Source organism: Balaenoptera musculus, chromosome 15, assembly GCF_009873245.2.
Source record: "Balaenoptera musculus isolate JJ_BM4_2016_0621 chromosome 15, mBalMus1.pri.v3, whole genome shotgun sequence".
NCBI classification, from domain to species: Eukaryota; Metazoa; Chordata; class Mammalia; order Artiodactyla; family Balaenopteridae; genus Balaenoptera; species Balaenoptera musculus.
In genome coordinates this window covers 32,434,353-32,455,719 of record NC_045799.1, presented here as the reverse complement: position 1 = coordinate 32,455,719, position 21,367 = coordinate 32,434,353, and the positions used below count along the sequence as shown (strand labels likewise).

Sequence of the window (21,367 nt, the reverse complement as noted above, 5' to 3'; positions counted from 1 at the left end):
TGAAGTCATGATGGTGGAGCCCTCATGATGGAATTAGTGCCCTTATAAGAAAATACAGCTTCCTCTCTCTCTGTGTCTACATCATGAGTATACAATGAGAAGGAGGTGGCCATCTTCAATCCAGGAAGTAATTCCTCACCAGAAACTGAACCCTACTGAACCTTGATCTTAGACTTTCCAGCCTCTAGAACTGTGAGAAATAAATTTACACTGTTTAAACAATTCAGCCCATGGTATTTTGTTATAGTAGCATGAGCAGACTAAAACACCTTTTTCCCTATGTGTGCTGAAAATTAGGGAACTGCATTTCCTTCCCCCAATGCCCTATAATTGTTATGTTGAGCAACCAGTTAGTTTTGATTAGGCATTGTGGATTTCAGATATTAATCCAAATAGATTTAAGATGTTTCAAATAATTTGGGAACATCTACTTTATTAATAATAGCTCTCATTTGCTGAGGTTCTGTTAAGGATTTAGTAGGGCTTATCTTGCTCAGTCTTTACAATCATCCTATGAAGTGGTATACACATTTAACAGATGAGGAAACTGAGTTTCAGAGAGGTGAAGGGATTTTTCCCAAGTTGACACAGTTAGGGAGAACTAGAGCCAAGATAAGATTCAAGACTGTTGGCTTCAAAGACTCTGCTATACTCTGCCTCTCTTTTTGCATAGAAACTAGATGTCAATTACAAACGACTGTGACTTGCTCCCTGAGCAAATGAATCCCTCCAAGGAGAGAGACTGGTATTCCTTACCAAACACATTCTGTTTCAGCTTTCTCCCAGCTCCCCACCCCCACCTGAAATACTTGGGATAAAGTGCTTGAACTCCATCTGGAGTTCAACCCAGAGTTGAACTTGGCCCTTAGTTCTTTTTTATTTATAAATTTTATTTATTTATATTTATTTTTGGCTGTGTTAGGTCTTCGTTGCTGTGTGTGTGTTATCTCTAGTTGCAGCGAGCGGGGGCTACTCTTTGTTGTGCTGCACGGGCTTCTCATTGCGGTGGCTTCCCTTGTTGCAGAGCACGGGCTCTAGGCGCGCGGGCTTCCGTAGTTGTGGCACATGGGCTCTAGACCGCAGGCTCAGTAGTTGTGGCACACGGGCTTAGTTGCTCCGTGACATGTGGGTTCTTCCCGGACCAGGGCTTGAATCCGTGTCCCCTGCATTGGCAGGTGGATTCTTAGCCACTGCACCACCAGAGGAATCCCTGGCCCTTAGTTCTTTTCTGATCTTGCTACAGCTGTGGCATTATTTATCCAGGAAGGTGTGAAAACAGGCTGCAGCAGAAGGAGAGTCAGTGGATCTTTGTACACAGCCTGGCAGGCTCTACATGTGGACACATACACAGCTCAGCCTGGGCAAAGGGTGGAGGGTTGCAGGCCACAGTAGGGTATTGCCCAAGGGCCCTGCAAGCCTTGGGGAATTGTGTAACCCAGTACAGTGCTCTCAAACTTGGGTGCCTTATTAGCTATCGTTTGCTTTGTAACAAATTATCTCAAACTTTGTGGTTTAAAACAACTGCCATGTGTTATCTCTCACAGTTTCTTGGGTCAGAAGCCAAACCTGTGGGTCAGGGCACAATGAGGACAGTTCGCCTCTGCTCCACAATGTCTGAGGCCTCAGCCAGAAGGGCTGAAGGCTGGACTCTGGGATCAGCTGAAGGCTCAGTCACTCATATGCCTGGCGGTTGATTCTGGCTGACACCTTAGTTGGGTCTCTTAGCTGGAACACTCACACGGGGCCCCTCTATGTAGTCTGGGCTCCCTCACAACATGGTGGCTGGGTTTCAAAGATGAGCACACAGAGAGGGAGAGCACAAGGGCACCAGAATGCACCAGGCAGAAGCTGTATCCTCTTGATGAGCTAACCTTGGAAGTCACATAGGATAACTTCCACTGCACTTCACAGCTTGGAGAAACCACAGACCTCATCCAGATTCAAGGGGAGGGGATATAGAACCCCATCTCATGATGGAAGAGTGTCAGTCACATCACAAGAAAAGCAGGTGGCCTGGAATAAAGGTATAGATGTGGTCATCTTTGGAAAATACTATCTGCCCCAGTTGTGTAGTGAATCCCCATGCCAGAGGGTAGGAGTGCAGGTCTCAGACCAAAGCCCTAGACAGCCTGATTCAGTCAACTTGGGTTGGGGGCTGGGAACGTGTACTTTTACAATGGGTTCTAATGTGGATGAACCTTAAGAATCACTGCCATAGGGGTTGAGGAACTGGGCTCTGGAGTCAAATCCCAATTTGGGGACTTTCCTAGACAAGTCACTTCACCTTCGTTAGTGTCCTTATCTGCAAAGTTGACATCCTAATACCTACATTGTAGGTTTATTTTAATGATTAAAATAGCTTGTGTATTTAAAGGGCTTATTGGAGTGCCCTGTATGTAGTAAGTGCTCAATAGATGGTATTATTGTTGTTATCATTGCTTTTATTTTTATTTTTTTTACATTTTTATTGTAGTATAATTGTTTTACAATGGTGTGTTAGTTTCTGCTGTATAACAGAGTGAATCAGTTATACATATACATATATCCCCATATCTCTTCCCTCTTGCGTCTCCCTCCCAGCCTCCTTATGCCACCCTTCTAGCTGGTCACCACCAAGCGCATCTCCCTGTGCTATGCGACTGCTTCCCACTAGCTATATATTTTACATTTGGTATTGTATATATGTCCATATATACACTACCACTCTCTCACTTTGTCCCAGCTTCCCTGTCCCCCTCCCAGTATCCTCAAGTCCATTCTCTAGTAGGTCTGTGTCTTTATTCCCATCTTGCCCCAGGTTCTTCATGACCTTTTTTTTTTTTTTATTCCATATATATGTGTTACCATACTGTATTTGTTTTCCTCTTTCTGACTTACTTCACTCTGTAGGACAGACTCTAGGTCCATCTACCTCACTACAAATAACTCAATTTTGTTCCTTTTTATGGCTGAGTAATATTCCACTGTATATACGTGCCACATCTTCTTTATTCATTCATCTGTCAATGGACACTTAGGTTGCTTCCATATCCTGGCTATTCTAAATAGAGCTGCAGTGAACATTGTGGCACATGACTCTTCTTGAATTATGGTTTTCTCAGGGTATATGCCCAGTAGTGGGATTGCTGGGTCATATAGTAGTTCTATTTTTAGTTTTTTAAGGAACCTCCATACTGTTCTCCAGAGTGGCTGTACCAATTTACATTCCCACCAACAGTACAAGAGGGTTCCCTTTTCTCCACACCCTCTCCAGCATTGGTTTGTAGATATTTTGATGATGGCCATTCTGACCGGTGTGATATGATATCACATTGGAGTTTTGATTTGCATTTATCTAATGATTAATGATGTTGAGCATTCTTTCATGTGTTTGTTGGCAATCTGTATATCTTCTTTGGAGAAATGTCTATTTAGGTCTTCTGCCCATTTTTGGATTGGGTTGTTTGTTTTTTTGATATTGAGCTGCATGAGCTGCTTGTAAATTTTGGGGACTAATCCTTTGTCAGTTGCTTCATTTGCAAATATCTTCTCCCATTCTGAGGGCTGTCTTTTCGACTTGTTTATGATTTCCCTTGCTGTGCAAAAGTTTTTAAGTTTCATTAGGTCCCATTTGTTTATTTTTGTTTTTATTTCCATTTCTCTAGGAGGTAGGTCAAAAAAGATCTTGTGGTGATTTATGTCATAGAGTGTTCTGCCTATGTTTTCCTCTAAGGGTTTGATAGTGTCTGGTCTTAAATTTAGGTCTTTAATCCATTTTGAGTTTATTTTTGTGTATGTTGTTAGGGAGTGGTCTAGTTTCATTCTTTTACATGTAGCTGTCCAGTTTTCCCAGCAGCACTTATTAAAGAGGCTCTCTTTTCTCCATTCTATATCCTTGCCTCCTTTGTCAAAGATAAGGTGACCATATGTGCATGGATTTATCTCTGGGCTTTCTATCCTGTTCCATTGATCTATATTTCTGTTTTTGTGCCAGTACCATACCGTCTTGATGACTGTAGCTTTGTAGTATAGTCTGAAGTCTGGGAGCCTGATTCCTCCAGCTTCGTTTTTCTTTCTCAAGATTGCTTTGGTTATTCGGGGTCTTTTGTGTTTCCATACAAATTGTGAAATTTTTTGTTCTAGTTCTGTGAAAAATGCCAGTGGTAGTTTGATAGGGATTGCATTGAATCTGTAGATTGCTTTGGGTAGTAGAGTCATTTTTACAATGTTGATTCTTCCAATCCAAGAACATGGTATATCTCTCCATCTATTTGTATCATCTTTATTTTCTTTCATCAGTGTCATATAATTTTCTGTATACAGGTCTTTTGTCACCTTAGGTAGGTTTATTCCTAGGTATTTTATTCGTTATGTTGCAATGGTAAATGGGAGTGTTTCCTTAATTTCACTTTCAGATATTTCATCATTAGTGTATAGGAATGCAAGAGATTTCTGTGCATCAATTTTGTATCCTGCTGCTTTACCAAATTCACTGATTAGCTGTAGTAGTTTTCTGGTAGCATCTTTAGGATTCTCTGTGTATAGTATCATGTCATCTGCAAACAGTGACAGCTTTACTTCTTCTTTTCCAATTTGGATTCCTTTTTTTTTTTTTAATTTATTAATTTATTTATTTTTGGCTGTGTTGGGTTTTCATTTCTGTGCAAGGGCTTTCTCTAGTTGTGGCAAGTGGGGGCCACTCTTCGTCGCGGTGTGCAGACCTCTCACTGTTGTGGCCTCTCTTGTTGCGGAGCACAGGCTCCAGATGCGCAGGCTCAGTAGTTGTGGCTCACGGGCCTAGTTGCTCTTCAGCATGTGGGATCTTCCCAGACCAGGACTCGAACCCGTGTCCTCTGCATTGGCAGGCAGATTCTCAACCACTGCGCCACCAAGGAAGCCCTGGATTCCTTTTCTTTCTTTTTCTTCTCTGATTTCTGTGGCTAAAACTTCCAAAACTATGTTGAGTAATAGTGGTGAGTGTGGGCAACTTTGTCTTGTTCCTGATCTTTGTTGAAATGGTTTCCGTTTTTCACCATTGAAGACGATGTTGGCTGTGGGTTTGTCATATACGGTCTTTATTATGTTGAGTTAAGTTCCCTCTATGCCTACTTTCTGCAGGGCTTTTATCATAAATGGGTGTTGAATTTTGTCGAAAGCTTTCTCTACATCTATTGAGATGATCATATGGTTTTTCCCCTTCAATTTGTTAATATGGTGTATCACGTTGATTGATTTGCGTATATTGAAGAATCCTTGCATTCCTGGGATAAACTCCACTTGATCATGGTGTATAATCCTTTTAATGTGCTGTTGGATTCTGTTTGCTAGTATTTTGTTGAGGATTTTTGCATCTATGTTCATCAGTGATATTGGCCTGTAGTTTTCTTTCTTTGTGACATCTTTGTCTGGTTTTGGTACCAGGGTGATGATGGCCTCGTAGAATGAGTTTGGGAGTGTTCCTCCCTCTGCTATATGTTGGAAGAGTTTAAGAAGGATAGGTGTTAGCTCTTCTCTAAATGTTTGACAGAATTTGCTGTGAAGCCATCTGGTCCTCAGCTTTTGTGTGTTGGAAGATTTTTAATCACAGTTTCAATTTCAGTCCTTGTGATTGGTCTGTTTATATTTTCTATTTCTTCCTGGTTCAGTCTCAGAAGGTTGTACCTTTCTAAGAATTTGTCCATTTCTTCCAGGTTGTCCATTTTATTGGCATATAGTTGCTTGTAGTAATCTCTCATGATCCTTTGTATTTCTGCAGTGTCAATTGTTACTTCTCCTTTTTCATTTCTAATTCTATGGATTTGAGTCTTCTCCCTTTTTTTTCTTGATAAGTTTGGCTAATGGTTTATCAATTTTGTTTATCTTCTCAAAGAACCAGCTTTCAGTTTTATTGATCTTTGCTATCGTTTCCTTCATTTCTTTTTCATTTATTTCTGATCTGACCTTTATGATTTCCTTCCTTTTGCTAACTTTGGAGTTTTCTTGATCTTCTTTCTCTAATTGTTTTAGGTGTAAGGTTTGCTTGTTTATTTGAGATGTTTCTTGTCTCTTAAGGTAGGATTGTATTGCTATAAACTTCCCTCTTAGAACTGCTTCTGCTGCATCCCATAGGTTTTGGGTCGTCGTGTTTTCATTGTCATTTGTTTCTAGGTATTTTTTGATTAACTCTTTGATTTCTTCAGTGATCTCGTGGTTATTAAGTAGTGTGTTGTTTAGCCTCCATGTGTTTGTATATTTTACAGATCTTTTCCTGTAATTGATATCTAGCCTCATAGCATTATGATCAGAAAAGATACTTGATATGATTCAATTTTCTTAAATTTACCAAGGATTCATTTGTGACCCAAGAAAGATCTCTCCTGGAGAATATTCCATGAGCACTTGAGAAGAATGTGTATTCTGTTGTTTTTGGATGGAATGTCCTATAAATATCAATCAAGTCCATCTTGTTTAATGTATCATTTAAAGCTTGTGTTTCCTTATTTATTTTCATTTTGGATGATTTGTCCATTGGTGAAAGTGGGGTATTAAAGTCCCCTACTATGATTGTGTTACTGTCGATTTCCCCTTTTATGGCTATTAGCATTTGCCTTATGTATTGAGGTGCTCCTATGTTAGGTGCATAAATATTTACAATTGTTATATCTTCTTCTTGCATTGATCCCTTGATCATTATGTAGTGTCCTTCTTTGTCTCTTGTAATAGTCTTTGTTTTAAAGTCTATTTTGTCTGATATGAGAATTGCTACTCCAGCTTTATTTTGATTTCCATTTGTGTGGAATATCTTTTTTCCATCCCTTCACTCTCAGTCTGTATGTTTCCCTAGGTCTCAAGTGGGTCTCTTGTAGACAGCATATATATGGGTCTTGTTTTTGTATCTATTCAGCCAATCTATGTCTTTTGCTTGGAGCATTTAATACGTTTACATTTAAGGTAATTATCGATATATATATTCCTATTACCATTTTCTTAATTGTTTTGAGTTTGTTATTGTAGGCCTTTTCCTTCTCTTGAGTTTCCTGCCTAGAGAAGTTCCTTTAGCATTTGTTGTAAAGCTGGTTTGGTGGTGCTGAATTCTCTTAGCTTTTGCTTGTCTGTAAAAATTTTAATTTCTCTGGCAAATCTGAGTGAGATCCTTGCTGGGTAGAGTAATCTTGCTTGTAGGTTTTTTTTCCTTCATCACTTTAAATATGTCCTGCCACTTCCTTCTGGCTTGCAGTGTTTCTGCTGAAAGAACAGCTGTTAACCTTATGGGGATTCACTTGTGTGTTATTTGTTGTTTTTCCCTTGCTGCTTTTAATATTTTTTCTTTGTATTTAATTTTTGATAGTTTGATTAGTATGTGTCCTGGCGTGTTTCTCCTTGGATTTATCCTGTATGGGACTCTCTGTGCTTCCTGGACTTGATTCTTTATTTCCTTTCCAATATTAGGGAAGTTTTCAACTATAATCTCTTCAAATATTTTCCCAGTCCCTTTCTTTTTCTCTTCTTCTTCTGGGACCCCTACAATTTGAATGTTGGTATGTTTAATGTTGTCCCAGAGGTCTCTGAGACTGTCCTCAGTTCTTTTCATTCTTTTTTCTTTATTCTGCTCTGCAGTAGTTATTTCCACTATTTTATCTTCATGGTCACTTATCCGTTCTTCTGCCTCAAGTTATTCTGCTCTGGATCCCTTCTAGAGAATTTTTAATTTCATTTATTGTGTTGTTCATCTCTGTTTGTTTGCTCTTTAGTTCTTCTTGGTCGTTGTTAAACATTTCTTGTATTTTCTCCATTCTATTTTCAAGATTTTGGATCATCTTTACTATCATTATTCTGAATTGTTTTTCAGGTAGACTGCCTATTTCCTCTTCATTTGTTAGGTCTGGTGGGGTTTTGCCTTGCTCCTTCATCTGCTGTGTGTTTCTCTGTCTTCTCATTTTGCTTAACTCACTGTGTTTGGGGTCTCCTTTTGGCAGGCTGCATGTTCGTAGTTCCCATTGTTTTTGGTGTCTGCCCCCAGTGGCTAATGTTGGTTCAGTGGGTTGTGAAGGCTTCCTGGTGGAGAGGAGAAGTGCCTGTGTTCTGGTGGATGAGGCTGGATCTTGTCTTTCTGGTGGGCAGGTCCACATCTGGTGGTGTGTTTTAGGGTGTGTGTGGCCTTATTATGATTTTAGGCAGCCTCTCTGCTAATGGATGTGGTTGTGTTCCTGTCTTGCTAGTTGTTTGGCATAGGGTGTCCAGCACTGTAGCTTGCTGGTCATTGAGTGGAGCTGGGTCTTGGCATTGAGATGGAGATCTCTTGGAGATTTTCACCATTTGATATTATGTGTAGCTGGGAGGTCTCTTGTGGACCAATGTCCTGAACTTGGCTCTCCCACCTCAGAGGCACAGCCCTGATGCCTGGCTGGAGCACCAAGAGCCTGTCATACACATTGGTCAGAATAAAAGGGAGAAAAAAAAGAATGAAAGAAAGAACAAGATAAAATAAAACAAAGTACAATAAAATAAAATAAAGTTATTAAAATAAAAAATAATTATTAACCAAAAAAATTTTTTTTGTAGAAAAAATGTTTTTAAATTAAAAAGAAAAAATTGGACAGACAGAATCCTAGGACAAATGGTAAAAGCAATGCTATACAGACAAAATCACACACCGAAGCATACACATACACAATCACAAAAAGAGAAAAAGGGGAAAATATATATATATCGTTGCTCCCAAAATCCACCTCCTCAATTTGGGATGATTCGTTGTCTATTCAGGTATTCCACAGATGCAGGATACATCAAGTTGATTGTGGAGATTTAATCCGTTGCTCCTGAGGCTGCTGGGGAAAATTTCTCTTTCTCGTCTTTGTCCGCACAGCTCCAGGGGTTCAGCTTTGGATTTGGCCCCGCCTCTGCGTGTAGGTCACCTGAGGGCATCTGTTCTTCGCTCAGACAGGACGGGGTTAAAGGAGCAGCTGATTTGGGGGCTCTGGCTCACTCAGGCCGGGGGGAGGGGGGGTACGGATTCGGGGCGAGCCTGCGGCGGCAGAGGCCAGCGTGACGTTGCACCAGCCTGAGGCGCGCCTTGCGTTCTCTCGGGGAAGTTGTACCTGGATCACGGGACCCTGGCAGTGGCGGGCTGCACAGGCTCCCGGGAGGGGCGGTGTGGAGAGTGACCTGTGCTTGCACACAGGCTTCTTGGTGGTGGCAGCAGCAGCCTTAGCATCTCACGCCCGTCTCTGGGGTCCACGCTGATAGCTGTGATTCGCGCCCGTCTCTGGAGCTCGTTTAGGCGGCGCTCTGAATCCCTTCTCCTCGCGCACCAGGAAACCAAGAGGGAAGAAAAAGGTCTCTTGCCTCTTCGGCAGCTCCAGACCTTTTCCCGGACTCCCTCCCGGCTAGCTGTGGTGCGTTAACCCCTTCAGGCTGTGTTCACACCGCCAACCCCAGTCCTCTCCCTGCAATCCGACCGAAGCCCGAGCCTTAGCTCCCAGGCCCTGCCCGTCCCGGCGCGTGAGCAGACAAGGCTCTCGGGCTGGTGAGTGCTGGTTGGCAGCGAGCCTCTGTGCGGGAATCTCTCCGCTTTGCCCTCCATACCCCTGTTGCTGTGCTCTCCTCCGTGCCTCCAAAGCTTCCCCCTCCGCCACCCGCAGTCTCCGCCCAGGAAGGGGTTTCTAGTGTGTGGAAACTTTTCCTCCTTCACAGCTCCCTCCCACTGGCGCAGGTCCCGTCCCTATTCTTTTGTCTCTGTTTTTTCTTTTTTCTTTTGCCCTACCCAGGTATGTGGGGAGTTTCGTGCCTTTTGGGAGGTCTGAAGTCTTCTGCCAGCATTCAGTAAGTGTTTTGTAGGAGTTGTTCCACATGTAGATGTATTTCTGATGTATTTCTGGGGAGGAAGGTGATCTCCACGTCTTACTCTTTCGCCATCTTGAAGCTCCTCTATCATTGTTTTTAAATTATGAAAACAGACTGACCTGGAAATCAGAGCACTGATAGCCCACCTTAGAGTTCTCAGAGAATGCCAAGTCTCCATCAGACTCTGCGTTTACAGCGGGAAACCAGCAGAAAGGTCAAGCTGCTTGGGTGACAGGGAGAGGGTGGCATGGCTGCCAGAGGATCCCTGAAACTGAGAGGACACAGAGCTTGCTTACAGACCCCTCAGCTGGCAGGTGGCAGATTCAGGTAAAACCCTGGAAGCCTGGGATCCACATCTGTGTTCCATTGCTGGTCTCCTTCCCTCTAGCACGCAGCTGGCCTCAAGTTCATTCTCTCTGAGTGACACCCATGGCTGGCTTCCTCACTCACCTGGGGGAGCAGAAAGTCTGAAAACTGCAGGCAGACACTGAGGGCGTGAGGGGCAGCTCCTGGCTGAGGGAAGACGGGGGGGTGGGGTGGTGCCCCCCCAGGCAGGCACACGGGGCTCCTGAAGGAACCACAGTACCAGGAGAGCTGGTGCCTTGTCACAGAGACCAGTGTGGAAAGGAAGTATTTGTTTATGGAATCTTTGCAAAGATACTTTTCATCATGCCACTCTCTGGCTCCCTAATCCTCAGTGGCTCCCCTGGGCCTTAAGAAAACCATCTTTAGGTCTCATAAAAGACAAATATGCCTAAGCCCTCGAATCCAGGTAAAATAAGCCAAGTGTCCTCCTTTGAACTTCCCCCAAGCACTCCACTCTTTGCTCCCAGCTTCTCCCCACCATCCTTCTTGCCTAGATGCAAGAAGATTCTCCAAGAGTAACCCTGTCTATAGGCCCGATTTGATCCACAGGAAAGGCCCTTTTTTGTCTCCCTTCCAGGACTTTTCTGTCAGGCTGCCTTAGACTTTGCTAATTTTCTTCAGCTCCAGTTCAAGAACCGTTTCCCCCTATTGGTCCACACAGTGCCCAATCTGTACACAGGCCAATGCAGGATTCAAGCATCCTGCTGTTCAACGGCCGAGTGGAGGACGTGAGCAGCGGGCAGCGGGAAGGAACCATAGGAGACATGGAGGGCAAGAGAGGAGAGGGCTGTTGGAAGAGGCCTAGGGACCGGCCCAACCCTCTCCTGGAAAGTGGACATTTTGGGTAGTGGTGATTTGGAGAGTTATTGGGTCTGGGTGAGTGAGGAGGGAGGGAAAGAGAGCAAGGCCCGGAGGAGGGGAAAGCGGGAGGGAGGAATTGGCCACGCCCTGTCCCTGCCCACCGCTTCCCCCCACCCCCCATCGGAAATCCAGTTTCTCCTTGAAAACTCGGAGCCCGGCTTCCCCAGAAAGACCTCCTGGATCTCTGTGGCTGACACTCGTTCCTCCTTGCTCTGCATCCCCAGCCCTTTGCCCACTTCCGTGCGTCTTGGTCACTCTGGCTTTGGAGTCTGATCAGCGTGCCAGTTTCTGAGCCGCAACAAAAATGCCTTCTTTCGGGTTCCCTTAGCTCTGGTCACACAAAAACAATATCGGCTGGGAGTCAATTAGCCCAGGGATGCAGGAAGAAGAAAATGTGTCTTGTACAGAGTAGGCAGCAGAGCGCATTAATGAGGGAGGAGCAAAGTCCCAAGAGGAGCAGCGAAAAACACTTTGGCTACAAAGACTTTGCGTTCAGATGGCGAATGAAAATGGTTGCTATACGGTCGGCCACCAGAGGGCGCTGCGGGCAAGAAGCTCTTGAGGCCGCTCTCCTTTCACTTCCTCCAAACTCTGGAATCAGGGCTGTCCTCCAGAGACAGGGACACCTAAGTCCCCGGGAAGCTTGCCAGGGTCTCAGGACACGGGTGTTTACAGTTTGCTGGCATTTCCCCCGGGGGATCAGAAGCAACAAAATCACCAAATTGATGACCTGTTGTTTGCTGGGTAAAGAGTAAGACTGGAAAAAGGCAATTTGGTTAGTGCAAAGGTGCCGTGAGCCCTGAGCTGGTCCCTGCTTTACCGATTTCTCCAGCATGAAGGAAATCATTCTGTCCTCTGGGCCTGGTTCACTCTGTAAAATGGCTGGGCTCCAGTTCCAGCCTGTGCTGGGATGTGGGCCTCTTACAACCCTCGTAGGCATTGGCCGTGCAGTTCAGTCCACATGGAAGCCGAGTACCCTGCTTTCTGCCTCTCTCAGGGAAGGACAGTCGTGGAAACAAGCACTTGCTGCAGTTGGAATGGCTAATAATCTGGACAGTTTCCACGTGCTACCTGAGATGACCCATCACACCAGAGGAGTGAGAGATTCAGAAAAACAAAACCAGCCCGGGCACTGTTCAGAAGGGAGCCTAAAATGGGTTTATGAAGTAAGAAACTGTTTAAATTCTTCCAGAATACAAAAACAATGGCATAGGATGTATGATTCATTTTTGTGTATAATGGGAGGGCAAGATGCAACGGAAAGAGGCACCATTCAGGATGGGGGCAGCCTTGGGAGAGAGACAAGGAAGGACGAGGAGGGGGAGAATGAGCTGTTTCTGAACATTTTATTTCATAAGAAACATACAGATGGATGGACTTCATGCAGCTATAGCAAAATGTCAACTCCAGTAAGTATGCTTGGTTCTTAAATTGTTTTCTGTAATCCTCTCTATTTTGACCCTTTGCTTAATTAAAAAGGAAAAATGATTTAAAGTAATTTTTTTTGTTGTTTTTGCTGTGCCACGGGGCTTACAGGATCTCAGTTCCCCGACCAGGGCAGTGAAAGTGCTGAATCCTAACCACTAGACCACCAGGGAACTCCCTAAAGTGATTTTTAAGATAACATAATAACAGAGAGCCCACTAGCCCCTCAGAGCACATCGTGGTCTAGGGTAGTTTTTTTTCCTAGCACGACTTTCCATAGATAGAGACATTTCCCAGGTCCAGGTTAGGCAGGATAATCCTAAATGAGGGAGGCATACTGTGGGGGGTGGAGGACCCGCTGAGTCTGAGCAGCCCTACAGTGCCTCAAATCTATGAGGATTTGTCTCCCTCACCTGTAAAATGAGGATGAAGCCTGTCCTGTCTACTTTATTAAGGTATAATGTGCATTAAATGAGATATTTGTGAAAACACCTTGAAAATAATGACACAAGCAGGTAAACAATAATTATTTACTTGTCGAGCAATGAATCCCAAGGTCTCACTTATTGGTAATATTAGCATCAACAACAAAGGAAGCAATGAAGAGAGGATGTATAAACGAGTATGAAGGGAAGTATGAAGAAGAAAAACTTGCTGATGAAAGCTAAGACCTCCAAGGAAATAGCTGCTCTTCCAAGATCCCGACTTGAGCCCTGCTTTTCAAAATAATGGAAATTGTACGTTGTGAAAAATGATCTCAGTGGTCATTGTCATAAGAACTTAGAACAATATTTATATATCCCACCATAGTGAGTCAGCGGTTATTTCCCACGAAAGCCAAAAGGCTTCAATTTTCATAGTGTAACTAGTGAGCATTGAGAAACCATGAAAGAGACACTTACTAGATGTCAATATAGAATAAACCGAAAGAAAAAGAGAAAGACAACAAGCTGCTCCCTGCAGTGTGTCCAACTGAGATTCTGTTCTGCAAACCCTGGTGGATCAACGTGGATTGGATGGTTTCTTGAGGCTCTGGTTAAACCCAATAGGTTGAAGAATTTCTGATCAGGGACAAGTCAGTTTCCATTCTGAAAACTTGGCACTACCTAAGGAAATCCAAACCCGTAAATGGAAGATTTGCAGGAGGATTGTTACTGGTATAAAAGAGTGCTCTAAGATTCACCCACAGAGACTTTCTGGTTGCTGACGCCAGAAGCAAAAAGCAAAATGTACAGTCGGCAGCAGTTAATGGGACCCTCCCAACTTTTCTTCTTGGACCCATCCTCTGCTCAGTTCCCCCCATTTCTCTTGCTTTATACCATGCCCAAGTACCTGGCTTCTCTGCCTCTGTCACAACATTCTTAATACAATCCATTTATCTGCTCCATGATGTTGCAGGCTTAAGGTGATATTCCTTTCAGAAGGACCCCAAAATTCAAAAAGACTGCTTGGGGAGGGCAGCACGATGAGGTACAAGGGCTTTACTGTAGACAGACCTGAATTTGAGTCCTAATTTCTATATGTGGTAGTCACTCTCCACAACAGCCCACAGTGGTCCCTACTCCCTGATATTCACAGCCTTGCTACTTCCCTCCTATCCAATCAGGGCTGGTCCTGGCTGACCAATAGAATATGGTAGAAGTGACAGTATATGAATTCTGAGGCTAGGTCACAAAAGGCTTTACAGCTTCCTCTTGGATTATTCTTTCTGGGGAAGCCAGCCACCACCCTGTGACATCACTCAAGCCACTCTGTAGAGGGACACACATGGAGAAGAAGCAAGGTTTCCTGCAAAGACCAGCATCAACTTGCCAGATGTAAATGAACCCCTTGGAAGTGGGGCCTCCAGCCCCAGCTAACATCTGACTGCAACATCATGAGACACCTTGAGTTTGAACCACCTGGCTAAGCTGTTTCTGAATTACTGACTCACTTACTGAAACCATGAGAGGTAATAAATAATTGTTGTTGTTTTTAAATCCTAAACTTGGGGGCAATACCTTACATAGCCATATTATCAAGAACGGAACCTTTCTAAGTATTCATTTGGGAGACGCCTGTACAGCTATATCAATTGTTTAAAAATTTAACTATTTCTATGTTGCCTTGTAAAGAGCCCTGCACTTGAATTAATGTGATCTTGGATTGCTAATTCCCCAAGGTCCTTTGCAAAGGCAAATCAAATCCTCTTAAGAGGAAAGTAACATTATCCTTGGCCTCAAATTATTTCAAAAAATATTTTACAAATACCATGTCCAGCACTCAGCCAGAGATATACTGACACATGGTCAAAAGCAGAAATTTTTAGCTGCTCAGAAGACATCCTTCACCAAGGCTCATGTGATAGAAAAACTAAGCATTTATGATGGCAGTGGATTCAGTGTATGGTGGGGAGGGAGAAACCAGAAGTTGGGAGGGGTATAAATGGGCCCAATGAAAGAGGAAAGAGGCTTCCATTGCTGGGACTGAGCTCTGGGATTGGCAGAGAGCAAAGCCCTCTCCTTGCTGTTCTCCAGAGCATAGCTGGACCTCAACTGGGGTAGCGTGGGACTCCTGGAACCCAGATTCTCCTTTATCTCAAAAATCCCATCTCCAAGGCTAGCTAAAGAATGGCAAAGTTGCCTCTTCAAAGTGGCCCAAACCATGGACATATGAAAGAAACCAAAATGTTCAGAAGACCAGGCATCCTTACCTGGATGTTCTAGACTGCATGAGACCCAGAGACTTCTAGAGAACAGGACTAAAGGAAATGTTCCTCCATCCAGGAGGGTGAAGACTTGGAAGAGCTATATCAGATTTAGGGGAAAAAACAATGGTAATTTTTGCATTAAATAATGTAAAATAAAATTAAAGCTCACTATAAGATAGTAGCAAGATCTGCAACAAGTCCCTCATTATATAGATGTGGAAATTAAGAACCAGGAGAGAAGAAAGTGAGTCTTAACCTGCTAACCCACATTGTGGGTGGCCCTTCCTTACATCCCTCTTCCCAGGTGGATTTTGTCAAATTCCATTTCTACTTTACTCTCACGATATTGGTGCTCTGAATTTTACAGGCCAGCAGGCACTTCTTTCTCAACAAGTTAATATTGGCCCAACCAAACTGAAAACCTCAATTTGACATCATTTCCAGTATCCCTTTACTTTTCTTCTTCAACCCTAATTGCAACATCCACTGCTTTCTTCCAGGCAGGCTTCCACAAAAGGTCTTTATTCTGACCCTGCTGGCTCATCATGGCATACTGTTTTGAGTAGTACCATCCAGAATATCTTATTTCTCTGTGCCTTTGTTGAGTTTTATAATCTTACATACATTGGCAACTATGCGCTTCCTACTTTCACTGTATAAAGCAATTTTGATTAGTGATTCCCCTGTGGAGCAGATGATGTGGTCAGAATTTGCTAAGGGCTCCTAGCCCCATAAAGGGATAAGTTCTCTCTCCCTGGAGGTTTTCAAGGAGCGTCTGAGTGACCCTCTACCCAGTCTTGTGAATCAAGGAAGTTGGTTCAGATAACTTTGAAGATTCCTTCCAGCACTAATCACTATAAATAAAATCTTTTGATTTCTCATTTTTTCTACCTTACCAACTCCCCCTCCTACCTCCATTCACAGGGTATTCCATTCCCTTCTTCTCTGCACCTCCATGGCAACCTCTGGAATGGTCTGGAGAGATCCAGCTTTCAGTCCCAACTCAACCACCAACTAGCTTTGAAAACCTGAGCAAATTCATTAACTTCTCTGAACCTTAGTCTTTTCCTCTCTCCCTGTATCATGGAGTTGCTGTGAGAAAGAGTGGTAATGAATATGGAGGACCAGCCAGTATCCAGCACAAAGTTCCTCAGTAAACAGATACCTCTGTAGCCTGGCCACTTTGTCGTATGATCACTGATTCACATGTCCTCCTTTCCTTCAACTTCCTAGGAGGGCAGGGTCTGTGTCTTCTCTATCTGTACCCCAAGCCCCTAGCCCAGAGCCTCGTGGCTACTCTGTGAATTCATTACTCAAACATTACTGAGGAAGAGAAACTGGTACTGTGTATATAGAGGGGCTCAGACAAGATTTAGACTCTCAAGGAAGTCTGAGATAAAAACACAGACAAATAAATGCTGAGTTCTTAGAACTGAGTTGTAATTTTTAGTTTTCCTTGACCTTATAATATGACTTCTACTGCTTTAGCATATGCCAAAATAATTGACCTAGATGGACAAAAAGTCATTAAGTATGGAAGCACTTCAATTAAGTGATATTTTATTTTCCATGTGGTCTTTGAGAGCTTAGAGAGAAATAGAAGCAATAGTTAAATAATAGCAAGCAGACTGCTGCAATTAAATGTGATTTACCAAAACTTAAGTATCACTTTCAGATAGTGTGAAATTAGAGCATTTAAGAAGATTGCTGAAAAAGATTCTTTTCTTTTCTAAGTGAAATGCTGGCACAGGGGGCCTCCAAAGGGAAACTGCCAGATGCTGTTTTATGTGCTCAGCATGTTGGTGCCTAACATTTCCTTAGTGTTTTTGAATTCTACATTGTCTGCAAAATTGCCACTTCATTAAAACTGCCTCAGACATTGCTTTTTAAATGACGCAGGTAGCTGTCAATCCACGGCGCCTGCGTAGTTTGCATTTTAGAAATGCAAGAGTTATTTTCAACAATACCTTTATTTTACCTCAAATTTCCTATGTTTTCAGGCAAAGTGCTGGTTAATCAAGGAAACCAGAGGGCTGATGTTATAAAATTGATGTATTTAATGTGTATCTTTATTTAAAGTACTAGGAGCTTAAGATTCCTGAAGTCTGACCTTCTTGTTGCCATGATATATGCCCTAAATCCTCAAAATAATTTTGTTTTAGTTTAGACAATAGTCTCTTACCTTTTGGGGTTCAATAGGATTTGCATAAGTGGGGCTTATAGGTATGGAGATAGAGATAGAAATGACAAGGTAAGAGAAATGTAGTTTAATTTGTAAATTAAAAAAGCAATATACATACACAAACAAAGAGAGGATTGAGCCTGAGTTCAATAAATTAGCATAGTTTGTTCCAGGCTGGTGTCAAGGCTTAGTGTGGTTCAAGTGCCTTACGTTCATTTCTCGGGAGAAAATAATGTGGAGAGTCAAAAACAGTGATAGAAAGGAGAAAATTTTCCTAGATGGCAGAAGCCAAGGTAAATTAACAGTTGCTAGACTGCATGGTACAGTATTGGACAACCTTGTTAAAAATAGGTTGAGAAAGTATGTGGGCTATGGAAAGTTTATTGATGACAATTTATATCACAACGTTATATAAAATTTTAATCTTTTTCTATAACTTATTTTTTTCTAAGTTAGTGAAATGTGTGTGTCTATATGTATGTATATACATATGTATTCATATGTTTAATTATATGAAGTTCCTTTATTATTGATATAGTATCCAATTGTTTGTTTATTGGTTAAAAATTTACAATGTCCAACCTCACTAAAACAGGTGGGGGAAAAGATGCTGACCTAAGTAACCTTGGAAATGAGTAGAGTCTGCAACATTAAAAGTGAAAGAAACTGCACACAAGCAGTGTACTCCAGTGGTAGTTGTTTCCTGGCAGTACAGGTTAACAATTCTGACACTGCTATACACGTATATTGGAACTGAACAATTAAGAAAATGGATGGCAAATGGTGGGAGCCAGATTTCTCACTTTAGGAGTGAAAATTACAGGGAAGCAAGGGTGTTAGGAAGGTAGACTCATAAGTACTATTAGAGTTGGAGATATCAGTATGAACTCATGTTTAGCTTAATATAGATACAGATAGTTACATGTAGAAATATTTATAGATATGTGTATATATGTGGGTTAGTATAAACACATGTATTTCCTTGTTCTGTGAAGTGAAACTACCTAAGAGAAAGGACACCAATATAGCACACCTGGCTCCCAGATCTTGGTTTCTATAGCCGTTCTCCAGTAAAGGAAATAGGGCTTCTTGGAGAAATGACTGACTTTAGGACTGGGGCAGGAAATATACAAGATGAGTCTGGAACACCTTGTAGTACCTGAAGGTAAGGAAGTGCTTAAAAAAGACAAAACAAAATAAGAACAACAACAACAACAAATTGATGGGCATATTTTGAAGGTTCATAGGAACCAACTGGAAGGTCTCCCAACTCAAAGCTGGAAAAATGTGAGCAACAAAATAAATAAAATAGTATTGGATTGTAACCCAAAGTGTAACATAAATATCCATGGGTCCATACTTATATAAATAAATTACTGAATAAATAAATAAATGGGGAAGAAGAGGCAATGCAGAAGAATTCCACATAATTCATGTAGATACTTTGCCTCAAGGAGGGGAGCACAAATCCCCACTCCTTAGTGTAAGGCTACACATAGTGACTTCCTTCCAAAGAACACAGTATGGAAGAAGGCAGGGGCAGGGAGAGTAACTTTACAGTGGAGAAATCTGATCAGGCACGTGATCAAAGTCAACATCAACAGTGAAAGGTCATGTTGATAGTATGTTTCCTTTATATGATGTGTTGAAAATGGTACTGTACCTTCATGTTTTCCCTCACAAAACCAATAACCCCAGTCTAATCATGAGAAAAACACAAGAAGAATTCCTGTAGAGAGGCATCCTACAAAATTCCTGACCAGTGCTCTTGAAAACTGTCAGGGTCATCAAAAACAAGGAATGCCTGAGAAACTGTCACGGCCAAGAGGAGCCTAAGGAGACATGATGACTAAATGTAATGTGGTGTCCTGGATGGGACTGTGTAACAGAAAAAGGACATTACTAAGGAAATCTTAATAAAACATGGACTTTAGCTAATAATAACATATCACTCTTGGTTCATTCACTGTAAGAAACATACCATTGTAATACAAAATGTTAGCCATAGAGGGAAACTGGGTACAGGGTATGTAGGAACTCTCCATACTATCTTCTCCACTTTTCTGTAAGGCTAAAACTTTCCTGAAAAATAAAGCCTGTTCTTTTTTTTTTTTTTTTTATTCATGTAATATTTTATTTACTGATCTCTCTGAAACATGCCAAAATTCATATGGCTAATGGAACTTTCCATGTTAAAATGCTGGTCAACACAACAAATTCCTAACAAAAAATATTTTAATGTAGGAATCAACATATGAACATTATATTTAGGTGGTAAAACTCAGGTTACAAATATAAGATAAATATCAAATAATATCATACTTCTGGTTTAATGGAGAACAGTTGTGAGAGTCATGCTTAACACCTTGGTTAAGTAATGAGAGAAATGGGTTGGGGTGTCATAGAGGTATGCAAAAATTTAACAGTTCAAATAATCCTTAGCCCTTCTGAGAAAATATAGATGGCAAATATAGATGGCAAATATTTCTGTAATATGGTGGTTTCGATCCATTAGTGAGCATTCTGTTCATGCACTTAAAGTAATAGCAGATGTTTCTGAGCACTGAAAATTAGATTCAAAGTTAGTCTTCGCTCAACAAGTTAATGATACTATGAATCCCTTATATTTAAAAATATAGTTTAAATTTGTAAAGTTTAAGGTAAAGCATACTTGTTTTCATAGTTATTTTTAGATATAATTGAGACTACACTACCATATATAATCAGCTATACTGCTGTGCACAGTTAATTCCAGTTACCGTATTTTATATATGCTGGTCATCAACAGCACAAAATTTATGCTCCAAAAGAAACATATCAATCCAGCAAAATGGTTCCATTTAATTTTTCTTTTAAAGACAGATTAACTAAATTTAAGGAAGAATTGGCTTTTGTTGATATCTCATTTTCAAATTACTGATACAAACTTACCAGAGAGTAATTATTTATTTTGCGTAACATCAAACAATCCGCAAAAAGTTTCCAAGATAGAGCCATTCCTTGTTCCATTTCCAAAAATAAATAAAGGCTTTCTAACTGAAAGCATTTACAGTCCTAGCTCTCTAAAGTAAACATTAAAAAACAAAGTACAAAAAATGATCTCTTGGCTTCTGAATAGCCCACTTAGTTACATAAAGTATTTTCTGTCCCAACACTTTCTCAAATTCAAAAGATATTTACTTCCTAAGAACATGACAAACAGTCTTCATTTCAAACCATTCAGTCCGTTTCCATGGCAACACTGTGGGATTCCTTGGCCACTATAAGTCGCTTTAGTTGACTGTGGAATTTCTCAATCTTCTTTACATCTTGAGCTTGGTCTGTTCTATACACCAAACAAACTAAATCATCTGTTACTTTAATACACAAACTCCCATCAGAATGCCTATATTTGAGAACCACACGTGCCTTCATAGGGTCTGCGAGGTAGAGCTTCTCCGCTGCGCGACTGAACTCCTCCCAGGTCTGGTACTGCGGCATCGTGGGCCCGCGGCAGAACAGGAGAGGGAGGCAAAGCTAGGGACCGGAGGCGACAGCGACGCGGCCCACCTACCTCCCTGCCTCTCGCAGCCACCTACCGCGGCAGAGACCTGTTTTTTTTTTTTTTTAAAGCAAACTTTCCTTTCCGCCAAACTCGCCTCTTTACAGAAATTTTATTTTTTTAATTAATTAATTAATTAATTTATTTATTTATTTTTGGCTGTGTTGAGTCTTCGTTTCTGTGCGAGGGCTTTCTCTAGTTGCGGCAAGCGGGGGCCACTCTTCATCGCGTGCGTGGGCCTCTCATCATCGCAGCCTCTCTTGTTGCGGAGCACAGGCTCCAGACGCGCAGGCTCAGTAGTTGTGGCTCACGGGCCCAGTTGCTCCGCGGCATGTGGGACCTTCCCAGACCAGGGCTCGAACCCGTGTCCCCTGCATTGGCAGGCAGATTCTCAACCACTGTGCCACCAGGGAAGCCCTTTTTTTTTTTTTTTAATCAAACAAAAGTAGTGTGGGCTATAGGCTAGATGCAAAGCCAAGGCTATGGAAGTACACGGGAAGAA

At 42.0% G+C, this 21,367-nt stretch overlaps 1 protein-coding gene across 1 annotated transcript; it reads right to left on the bottom strand.

Annotated features, from left to right (window-relative positions):
* Positions 1 to 20,305: 20,305 nt before the first annotated feature.
* On the bottom strand, positions 20,306 to 20,837 carry LOC118881475 (signal recognition particle 9 kDa protein-like). The gene has a single exon (XM_036826446.1). It carries the CDS (start codon positions 20,802 to 20,804, stop codon positions 20,544 to 20,546), a length of 261 nt encoding a protein of 86 aa, XP_036682341.1. The 5' UTR covers positions 20,805 to 20,837; the 3' UTR covers positions 20,306 to 20,543.
* Positions 20,838 to 21,367: the final 530 nt, after the last annotated feature.

Excerpts from the sequence above, each read along its gene's own strand:
- LOC118881475 (XM_036826446.1), bottom strand. The coding sequence starts at position 20,804 with ATGCCGCAGTACCAGACCTGGGAGGAGTTCAGTCGCGCAGCGGAGAAG.